General features: G+C 34.0%; 1 protein-coding gene across 2 annotated transcripts in view; it reads left to right on the top strand.

Annotated features, from left to right (window-relative positions):
- The first annotated feature begins 546 nt into the window (after positions 1-546).
- Positions 547-11,813, top strand: part of Rbpn-5 (Rab GTPase-binding effector protein rabaptin-5) — a 50,845-nt gene continuing 39,578 nt past the window's right edge. For both annotated transcript variants that reach the window (XM_069847027.1, XM_069847026.1), the window contains exons 1-3: positions 547-902; positions 997-1,122; positions 7,683-7,865. In XM_069847027.1, coding sequence (XP_069703128.1) covers positions 845-902; positions 997-1,122; positions 7,683-7,865 — 367 coding nt within the window. In that variant the 5' untranslated portion in view covers positions 547-844. The remainder of the gene's footprint in view (positions 903-996; positions 1,123-7,682; positions 7,866-11,813) is intronic.

Raw genomic sequence — 11,813 nt, 5'->3', positions numbered from 1 at the left:
CTCTCCAATATTTTTCAAAGATATTATCATGGTCAGCCACTGAAGCACAGATTTTGAGGTGTTCCGAATCCATTTCTTGGTTTGAGTTGCACAATGGGCAGTTAGGGGACTGATATATTCCAATTCTATGCAGGTGTTTGGCCAAACAATCATGGCCTGTTGCCAATCTAAATGCAGCTACAGATGATTTTCGTGGTAAATCGGGAATTAAGTGTGCATTATGATGCACAGAGTTCCATGTGTACTTAAAATCCCATTTTTAAACTAAATTTCCACCTATATATATATATATTTTTTTTTGTTAATTTATTGAACTCGCTGACCTCATGATGACGCTGTATGAGCCGTTTTTAAATAGCCGGGCTCTCTATGCTCACGACATTCCTGTCAGAAAACGTCAGCGCAACGATGTATCGATATAATACCATGTGCCATCTGTGAGAGACTTTTTCTAACAACGTAAAGACGTAAAGACAGTCGTTACAGTTATCGACTTTAATTTTTTATCGAAAGATTAGTTATATCGATTTAATCAAATGTTGCCGATCGATATTCATTGATGGAGAGGAATGATGATAAACGTGATGATAAATCATGCTGAAGGAAGCCAGTGTGGAAAAAATTCTTGAAGGACTTTGTTATTTATGTTTCTGATTCCACGTGTATGTGAAAAGCATTGGTCATATCATTAGTTACAAGTTGCGGTTGAAAAGCCGCGCCCGACATGATGTGATTATCTCTCGGTCTCAGTTTTTCTTCCTTTATTTTGCTGTGTAACACTTGTGTAAAATAGACTTTTTAAATGTTATTATAAGCATTTGTAACATTAAATCACATTTAAAATATGGATACATCAAGTGAAGTAGAGGCCTTGAGCACAAAATCTGATGGGGATGAAGAAGGTAAGTTCAGTGTGTTGTTTTGACATTTCAGTCATTTGTATACATTTGTGCTTTTAGACATTAGGCTATTCATAACCATACTTTGACATTGTAGATTTAAATGTGAAGATTCAAGCTCTGTTGGAGAAAATTGAAAAATTAGAAGAAGAGAAACAACAAATCCGTGAAGAATTCGGCCACCAGAGAGCCAAAATGAAAGAGCTCTATTTGCAAAAAGAAGGTAGGCTCACTTTATTTTATTAATACTATGTTATCTTAATGGTATATTTCATATTATGAATTTCTGCAGGTAGAAGTTGACTGTAGCACAGTTTTGTTCTTAAATTATTAGATTCGTGGAAATAGCCTAAATGAGAAAAAAATATGTTAGGTTCATTAGGGTATTTCTTTATTAATAGAACTTAAACATTTATATATAATAGTATAGAACTCATAACTGTTGTTAGATAGAGCGAATTACAGTATTTTGAATGCTATGCTTTTTAACGTTTTGCTATAATGATACCACAACATATGTTGAGCTGGAGTATTGATAGGTTGAACAAAGTGTGCTTTCGTTCAGCATTGTTGAGGTTTATTCTGAATTATAAAACAATATTTACATTTTCATGTATAATTAATCATTGCTGTTGTTATATAGGCTATTAGACCTTATTAGTTGTAAATATGCTAACTTGTAGATGGGAGAATTTATGTATTGTGTGATTGTAGCATTATAATTATTTACTTTAGTGATACTGTTCTTATTCACTATTTCTCTACTTCTTTCTATGCGACCACCATCCAGCTATACCTTAGACTACTCCTTACTCTTCGGAAGTTAGGTTAGTTTAATTTAATTTAGGTTAAGTTCGCCCTAAAACCTTCCAACCACACTTTCTCGACATGCTTTTTGGTGGTATATATTGCTTGCTACAATATAAAAACAAAACTAATTATTTACTTTCACTCATCGTTCACGATGTCCACATACCCCATTATTTATTATGTCGCTGACCACTTGTTTAATTATTTCCACAAGCAAGATAGGCCTACAGGTACGGTATCCCTGAAGTAAATAATTACCAAAAACTAATTATACGTTGTTTGAAATAAACTTTCACAGGTAAGTGTTAACATTTCTCTTGTTTAAGAAAGAAATAAAATTAGTATACTTTTAATTGTAAAAAGGTTGAACTTCTGTTCAGCTGTTATTGCCTATGTCCCCTAGTATTCATGAAGACATTGTATTGGAGTTGTTAGTTTTAAATATTTTAGGCCTATGGTATCTTGATCTCTTAAACATATTGTGTTCATTAATTACTGTATATTTTCCATGTGCGCTGGTTTCGTTACAATATATCGGAGGAGAGTTAACCAACACAAAAGTTACTTATATAAATTAGCTATTCTTAAGAGTTAATATCATGCATGCCGAGGAAGTGTTTTGCCTCTGAGATGAAAACCTGCAAGCAGTCCTGAAACATTTCTTAAGATAATAACTGATCTCTTACATTATTATTAACTGGCTACAGACTCGAAGGTCCTGGGTTCAATTCCGAGTGGTGATGGAATTTTTTTCGTTTTCAAAACTTCCAGAACAGCCCGGAGGTTCACTCAGTCCTCTATCAAATAGAGTACCAAGTCCTGCGGTCCCCCAAGCACCTTCATGGCGCTCGTACATCCCTAAAAATATTGTGCAATTACTTTATTTAGGTTTGGTTCAATCTGTCATCCAGTATGGTATACTCAGATGGGGAGAAGCAACAAAATTTACACTTTCTCCACTCATATTGCTTCAAAAGTGGATAATTAAAATTTGCTTAAACGGGTCAATTGATTATTCAACAAATTTGATTTATTCCGATTTTAATGTTTTCCAAATTGAACAGATATTTATTTATTTTCCAATGACAGGTAGGCCTACTGAGATTTACATCTTTGACCTAAACACAAGAATTTTAATATAAAAAAAAAATAAAAAAAGACATAGAATGCAAAAGGAGAAGAAAATGTCCTTCATTGTCTCATTAAGTTCCTCGCTTTGGTTAAGGTTGGACAGCAAAGTAGGTGGTCCCTGTTCATATCTTCTTGTAGGTCACACAAGGTACATTTTGGGTCTGGTAGTAAGTCAAAATGATGGAGGTGTTGAGCTAGGCAGTCATGCCCAGTGCGTAAGCGGAACTTTGCGATTGCTTCATTTCTTGGTCTATTTGGTATTTCTAAGATATTTCTTTGCCAGTGTTTCTCTTGTGTTCTGCTCTTAATATCTTGGGCGTAAGCTTCTTGGGTAACATTATTGATGTTCAATTTAGCTGTAAAATAAATTGAACAAATAGGCTATATAAATATACATTATTAAAATATTATCATAAAAATCGTCTGAAATGTATAGAAGAAACAACATGTTTATCCTACCAGAAGAAATTTGACATGCCCTTTAGCTGAACCTAAATGTTACACAACCTCTGGAATAAATCATAGCCAGACTTCAGGTCAAGGTTATACAACTCTATTTTGATAATGAATCCTGACCTAGGTTATTTTGAGTTTAACAAATTTAATAAAAGATTTAAATAATTTAGTCCCCTTTTCCTTTTTTTCTTTTTTCTTAATTTCAGTATAGTATTTATTCATTCCAACTTATATTCTGTTCTTGACTTGATTCTCTATTTTTATCTTCGTAATTATCCCTGTTTTGTAATAATTGTATTGATTTTGTAATTTTATTGCATCTTTGTTATGTCCTTTAGTACAAAATAGTTATTTATAGGAACCGCCCCTGAACATGAGCTTGCTCAAATGGGTGAGCACTACATCGATAATATGTATTTATTTTGTATTTTATGTAGCAATAAATACTAAATACAACGAACGTAGTATACCTTTGGAATTCGTAATATATACCAGAATAGCATTAATTATATAATGTTAGTTTTTCGAACAAATATAGCTACTAACAATAAGAAATTCCCAAAATAAACATGAATGAAAAGTGTAGTAATAGTTTCAGTAATTCTTAAATAAACATGGATTGTGTTTTAACGAATAATAAATTCCAGTTACAATTCTTCAAATGTTGATATTGCTTTAACTTTTTTTTTTTTTAAGGAAATTAACTGATTGGTATAATTCATAATGCATTACAAATTATTTCGTCACAAAACCATATGAAGCTCTTTGGGGCCTCTTGGCTTCTCCTGTCTTCGTAAAGGAATAAATATTCTTCTTCCTAATGATCCTGAAAATAACTTTTTTTTTTTTAATTTCATTTCATTTGTTATATTCCATAGATCTTACATTAGCAATGAAGCTTTTTAAGATGTGGAACAAGTGAGCATTTTACAAGATTACAATTACAATTACAATTTTGCAATTTTCTACAATTTTTTACAATATTTTGGCGAAATGTAGTGAGATGAGGTGAGGCCCGAGGATTCGCCAAAAGGTTACCTGGCATTTGCCTTATGGTTGGGGAAAACCTCGGAAAAAACCCAACCAGTTAATCAGATCAGAGGGGGTGAAATGACATTTAATTGACGTATTCACATTTATAGTAGAAATATGACACTACCACTGATGAGATACCTTTTTTTCAGGTTTGTAAACTTCTCCCGTACAGTGATTACTATTGTGTGATTGAAATGAGGAAGGAAGAATGACAAATCCTCATGATTAATCTAAGTTATCTCCCCTTCATTCTAAATCTGATCTGGTCTAAATTATTTTGTCTTTCAAAGTATATCAGTTCTGTAATCTTAGCCGTGATACTTGGTATTATACCTGTGATTCAATTCAGCAGGATTCTCTAAAGATCCTCCTCATGGTTTATTTAGAAGGAAAATAAAGTCAGGAGATACGACCTCGTAGATATATAGGTTATAAGAAAAGTCTGCCTCTGAATGAAACGCCTTTATTCAAAATTTACAAGCCATTTCTCGCTCACTATTGTCTGATTAAGATGTTTGTGAGTGGCAGTTGTTGGGGAGGGGGAAGTCTTCTCTCCGTTGCCAAGGCAACCATCTTGCTCGACCTGTGAAGTTTGTGCTGCTACCGTGGCAGAAGCAGAGTGTTCCCTGTTGTTGCTTGTTTTGATTTCACACGTTATCCTGATGTGTGTGATCTGCTGTTGCTTCTCTCAGTCACCTCTACTTCCTTGATTCTGTCAGTTGTCTCATATCGTTCATCTGTCTTTTCGTGATAACAGTTACTTGAACGAGGGTTACAGTAAATTACTTATTGAAGTGTTATGTAAATTTATTTGTTACGGTATTTTGTTGTTCTTACTTCGTGTAATGAGGAAGTGAAAAATTAGCTTGCAATGTGAAATGTAAGGAACAAGAAATAATAAAAAAATACCCTAAAATCTGAATTTGATAGGCCTTCTTATCAAGTCTGTTGGAACAGTTAAGAGAAAATAAGATTGTGTGCATGTGCGTAGAATGCATTCGCCAAAAATATGTGTACCAGATCATAAGACAATTAGCTACTTACGGAAACTTCGTCATTATTAGACAAAAACTTAATGCTTTTGTATATTCTTTCGCATTTTAAAGATAACAGTTTTCATAATTAACTAAAGATTAGGCCTACCATATATTGTTATTTAGTGAACTGTCAGAATACAGGTTTGAACCTCAGAAGTAACACCAATAAGGCATTGCTTATGAGACAACTAAGCCAGAAGATAAAAGATAGGTTGGCCAGTTCCTTTCAATCCTCCATTGCATACATCACTGACTAGTAACAAATTACACTAATCAGACTTCAAATGTATACAAACAATTATTGTTCTTCCTCTGACAAATGTATCGTCAAGTGAAATGTACTACCTGATAATAGATATACATCTCAGCCAGAACCTCAATCAGGGTTATATCATATATTATATTATATTTAATTATGCCATTCATAGTTTTCTGCCCAATGCCAGTTCTTCCACTGCAAACCCATCATTCTTCAATCTTCCCTATTTTCTGTCTTCTTCTTAGCCTATGCATAAAATCCATATATCTTAATGTTGTCTATCATCTGATATCTTCTAACCAAACTTTTCTCCCATTCACCATTGCATCCAGTGCATCCTACAGTAGGCAGTTTCTTTCTCTCTCCTGATTATTTTCAGCATTATTCTTTCTTCAGCCACTCTTCCTAACATCTTTATCCCTTATTTTGTCTCTTCATTTTACACATTTCATTCTTCTCCATACCCACATATCAAATGGTTCCAGTCGTTTCTCTTCACTTCTTTGTAATGCCCATATTTCTGCCTCATACAATGCCACACTCCACACAAAGCACTTCACTAGTCTCTCTCTTAATTCTTTTTCGAGAGATATGTAGACGATACTTCTTTTTATTAAAGGATTCATTTGCCATTGCTGTCCTCTTTTTGACTTCGTGGCTGCAGCTCATGTTACTACTTAAGAACATCTCAAGTATTTGAAGCCAACCACTTGTTCTACTGATTCATTTCGACTTCGCACGTTTACCTTCTTTATTTTTCTTCTGATAACCATGGTCTTCTTCTTGTTTACATGTATCTTCATTCCAAACTGCCGGCTGCCATTTAGCTCCAGTAGCATGCCTCTTACTATCATTGTCTCTTCAACTGCTAACAACACCGTATCATTAGCAAATCTTATGTACTTTATTCTTCTTCTTCCTAATGTACTTCCTTGTTCTGAAAACAATTCTTCGCTAAATCCTTCAAATAGATGTTGCACAATGTAAGTGATAAATGGCATCCTTGTCGTACTCTTGTCCCTATTCCACTTCCCTCTGACATTTCTTTGTCTATCCTGACTTTGACTCGCCATTTCTTATAGCGATTACTGAACAGCCTTCTCTCTTTCCAGTCCACACCAGTATTCTTCAGGATCCTTATAAGTTCATTTCAATCCATTCTATCAAAAGCCTTTACCGGTATATTATAATCATTTGCGGACACTGAAAGTAAGGAGGAAAAGACGGAAGATTGGAGAATGCTGGGTTTGCCTTTGAGCAGAAAACTATTAATGTATTATACAGGATATTAACTAATATGTGGGAAATCTTTGGTGAATGAATAGAGTACCCAAAAACACGCAAAGAAGTTTAAGTATAAAGTCAACTTCGCTTTGTTCTTCAATTTCAGGTATTTTTAATTTAATGTAGAATAGTTATTATATCAGTGAGTCGTGTTAGAACAACTCTTAAGTCATTGACTTCCTAATGAATGGATAGGTCATGGGGGACCACCATCCTGAATTTTCTGTTCCCTGATTGACTTACATATGAGGACATTCAAAAACAATTGTGTGTTAAGGATCTAATGAGAACATTGAAATTTTTCGCCAGCGTAGTGAAGGATGTCAGCAGATACAATAGACACCTGGAATATGGGAGAGTGTAAGGCAGTCCATGATGTAACAGTTAGAGGCCATTTTTAGCACTATCTGTAGAATTATGCATGGAATTTATGAACAAAGATGTGACAAAGTTGTATATAAACTAAACAGTACCAGTAATTAAGGAACAAAAAGACATTGACTATGCATTTACATGAATTTGTTTGTTTGTTTTTAGGTCCTTTATCCATTTCCCATAGATTTCTCACATTATATTATGTTATGTTATGTCTTCGTCATAAGTACACGTCATGAGTATGTTGTATTTAATTTCTATGAACTTTTGTGTTCACAGTAAGCATAGTGCTAGTTGTCAATTTGGCATTGTGTCAGTCAGATGTTTTAATGTTTAATGAAAATATGCAATGTTATATTATTCTGTTATCCGACTATAAAGTCTCAATAATTACAGAGGAATTAAAACGGGGAGCTACAGAGCAAAATCGACTGTTGACAGATGTGAAAAAACTAAGTTCTGAATTAGATGAAGCAAAAAGTCAATTAGTTGTAGCGGGATTTCGTATGGAAAGTGACCTGCAAGATGAGAAAAGGAAGTGCCAGGAAGAAATTGCTTCCCTTCAACAAATTGTACAAGGTATGTTTGTATAAGTTAGTAAAGATGTTAACATTTGTTTTCCTTTAACAATTCGAAACAGAAAATTGTTTTGCTAGTTATAGTTCTTTGCTGCAGTACTTGTATTTTTGTTATTAAATTTTAATTCAGTGTATAGAACAGAACTTATATTATATTATGTTTATGGACTGCAATGAATGGAAAGTATCATCGGTACCATACTTATGGCAATTGCTTACATATGTGTAATATTATAGATACCTATCGCCCTATGACCATCTGACTTGCAACCATTTGCACTAATGACAAAGGTTTCATAGAGTACAGTAGTGGCAAAAAAAAAAAAAACCAGACCGATCCTTATAGCTGATTTCAGAGCCTTGTTCACTCCAGAGCATGATGGACTGGTAACTGAGACTTTCGTGGTTCGAATCCTGCCTGAGAAGGAAACTTTTCTTTGTTCCTTATTCAAATTTATTCCCAATATGTTTCGATTGCTGGTACAATTCATGTTCTGGGAGTAATAAGTTAATTAAATAGTAAAATATTGCTGCAGTCGAAAAGTATTGGGAATAAATTTGAATAAGAAACAAAAAAAGTTTTCTTCCCAAGCAGATTCGAACCACGAAAGCCTTAGTTACCAGTGGTCACAGAAAACCACAATTTAAGTCACACAGAGTTAGTGTGCACTCAATGTTGGTTGCTTGACAGTTGTCAGCTCACTTTGAGATGTGTGGATATAGAGGGAAAAATTGGATCGGTGTCTGGTAGAGTTCCCGGGTAGCTCAGTTGGTAGAGTGTTGGTATGTTTAACCTGGTTCGCACCCGGCCCTGGAACAATTTTTCCCTCGAAATTATTGAAAATGGAAATGTTGATCATGATAAAATTATGACATTGACGAGGGTTCGTAATATAAAATATAAGAGATTATAGTATATTGAGTTTTATTTCAAGTATTCGAAAGTAAAATAAAATATAATTTGTATATTCTTGATTCTAAAGGTATATTATCACTTAATTTTAGTGTCGCGAATATTAATTTTACTTATCACATAAACTTGAGAATGAGGCTTGTAGTTGCTGTTTCAAGTGCAGTGCAACTGAATTCTTCAGTTGATATTGTAGCTGCATTAATTCTAATATTGACACATGTGTGCATGTGTAACTTTTTCCTATTTACACAGTTGCAGTAATACTTTTTACTGTTGTTGGTTTTCTTAATATGAATTAATTAGTTGCATATTTAACAAAGAAATAAAGAATATCATATAAAATTCTGAGTTTTCTTTTACTGTACTGCATTGTCTGTAACTTTAGATATTTAGGAAGTTGACCAATTTCAGTTGATTTACAGTTATACCATCTATCCACAGCATGCGGAACCCGAATAACGCAAGTGAAGTGGGTAGGCATGAGAGAGAGAGAGACACACACACACACACACACACACACACACACACACACTGTTATTTCAAGTCTAGCATCCCAGTGCAATTTAGCTAAATTGTCTGCCTGTTATTTTATGGCATTGAATTTCTTATACATGACACACAGAATTTCTTATACATGACACACACACACATTACCAATATTATTCTTCAGACGTGGTGTTTATTAGACTGACTATAATACACTGAAACTGTGTGTGTGTGTGTGGGGGGGGGCGTGCGTGTTTTTTTTTTTTTTTTTTTTTTTTTTTTTTGGAGTTGGTGAACCACATGCTTCTCAGGTAACAGCAAAGCACTTAATGGTGGTTTACGAAAATGTTAAGGTAAGACCTCCATATGATGGAAACCATTGTATTGCTTTTAGTCTGTATAACTGAGTCAGAACTTTCTTAATTTCTTTATTTAAGTGGAAACCTGACTAGTGACATTTGAAGATGTCCAAAGGTTTCCATGGCAACATCTCTTCCCCTCCCTTTTTGGACATTAAGACACTACTGCTCTCTCTTTCCTGCACTTATAATGTTACAAGTCAGTTATTGGTTTAATTCCACTGTAATTTAAGAAAAAGTTGAAAGAAAGTTAAACTGCTTTTGATATATTTTTTAGCAATAGTTTATGTGAAATGAACCATTAAAAAATTATGTATGGACACCTGGTAGAGTTTGCCTGCTGTTCTATATACTTTAACATATCTCGAAAAAATTTAGTTTTCTTCAGAACTATAGCAGACACATAAACAAAATTTTCATCAATCATAAAATAGAACCTGCTGAGTTGATTGATACCCATAATAAATAATTAGGATTATTTTCTTTCTGTTGACAGTGATGGTTTATTTATTTATTTATTCATTCGTTCGTTCATTCATTCATTTATTCATTTATTTTGTATCGTCTGGTACCATTTTCTCAGAAACTGTTTGTCAGAACTAATGAAAAATTTTACATACATGTTTATTTATAGTTTGACATGTAGATGAAAGCTTTTATAACATAAAGTCTCAATTTATTGTTGTTGTTGAGTCAACTGTCCGAAAACAGGTCTGAACCTCACAAGCGATACCAAGAAGGCACCACTTATGAGGCAACTAGATCAAGAGCTAATGGAGTAGGGTGACCAGTTCTTTTTCCACTCCATTGCATACATCACCGACTAGTTACATATATCTTTTAATTTATCAATGAACATAATCATTATTTTTATTAAGCTAATAATTTAAAAAACGATATGACCTTGTCATAAAAGCTTTCACCAGTAATGTCAAACTACTAATAAACATTGTGTATCACATTTTCCTGAAGTTCTGATATATGGTTTCTGAGAAAATGGTACCAGACAGAAAAAAAATGTAAAAATTTGTCACTTCAGTTTTTAATTATTGTCAACTGAGAGAAAATAATTCTAGTTACTTATTGTGGTTGTCAATCCCTCAGCAAGGTCTGTTTTGTGATTGATGAAAATTTTGTTTGTCTACCTGCTATAGTTGTGAAGAAAATTCAATTTCTTTTGAGGTAAGGTAAATCACACACAGAACATACTACTGTACTTTGGTGGTCTAGCAGTCACCATAATAGCCATTGAATCTGAGGTTTTCGAACTGAGCCAATGGCAATGGATTTTAAAATACTGGAGGCTTGTATTCTTGATTTATGATATATAGACGAATCCTATTCCTGATAGAGCGCTGTAAGCAAAATTTGTTGGCTATTTCTTCTCACATTGAATTTTAACCCTGGATAACGTGTCTGCAGTTCAAAGCATTACTTACTTACTTACTTACTTACTGACTGGCTTTTAAGGAACCCGCAGGTTCATTGCCTCCCTCACATAAGCCCGCCATTGGCCCCTATCCTGAGCAAGATTAATCCATTCTCTATCATCATATCCCACCTCCCTCAAATCCATTTTAATATTATCTTCCCATCTACATCTCAGCCTCCCTAAAGGTCTTTTTCCCCTCCGGCCTCCCAACTAACACTCTTTATGCATTTCTGGATTCGCCCATACGTGCTACATGCCCTGCCCATCTCAAACGTCTGGATTTAATGTTCCTAATTTATGTCAGGTGAAGAATACAATGCGTGCAGTTCTGTGTTGTGTAACTTTCTCCATTCTCCTGTAACTTCATCCCTCTTAGCCCCAAATATTTTCCTATGCACCTTATTCTGAAACACCCTTAACCTATGTTCCTCTCTCAAAGTGAGAGTCCAAGTTTCACAACCATAAAGAACAACCAGTAATATAACTGTTTTATAAATTCTGACTTTCAGATTTTTCGACAGCAGACTGGATGATAAAAGTTTCTCAACCGAATAATAACAGGCATTTCCCATATTTATTCTGCGTTTAATTTCCTCCTGAGTATCATTTATATTTGTTACTGTTGCTCCCAGATATTTGAGTTGAAAGCATTATTAAATTTAAAAAAAAAAACACACACAAAAAATTGCTGTTACTACTGTTTTTGCTTTTATTTTGAAGAGTTTGTTTAGAAGTTTCTGCTGTCCTCAGTTGTTCATT

The sequence above is a fragment of the Periplaneta americana genome, chromosome 15 (genome assembly GCF_040183065.1).
Source record: "Periplaneta americana isolate PAMFEO1 chromosome 15, P.americana_PAMFEO1_priV1, whole genome shotgun sequence".
In the NCBI taxonomy this organism is placed as follows: Eukaryota; Metazoa; Arthropoda; class Insecta; order Blattodea; family Blattidae; genus Periplaneta; species Periplaneta americana.
The sequence above is the reverse complement of the archived record's forward strand: the minus strand, read 5'-3'. Positions and strand labels throughout refer to the sequence as shown.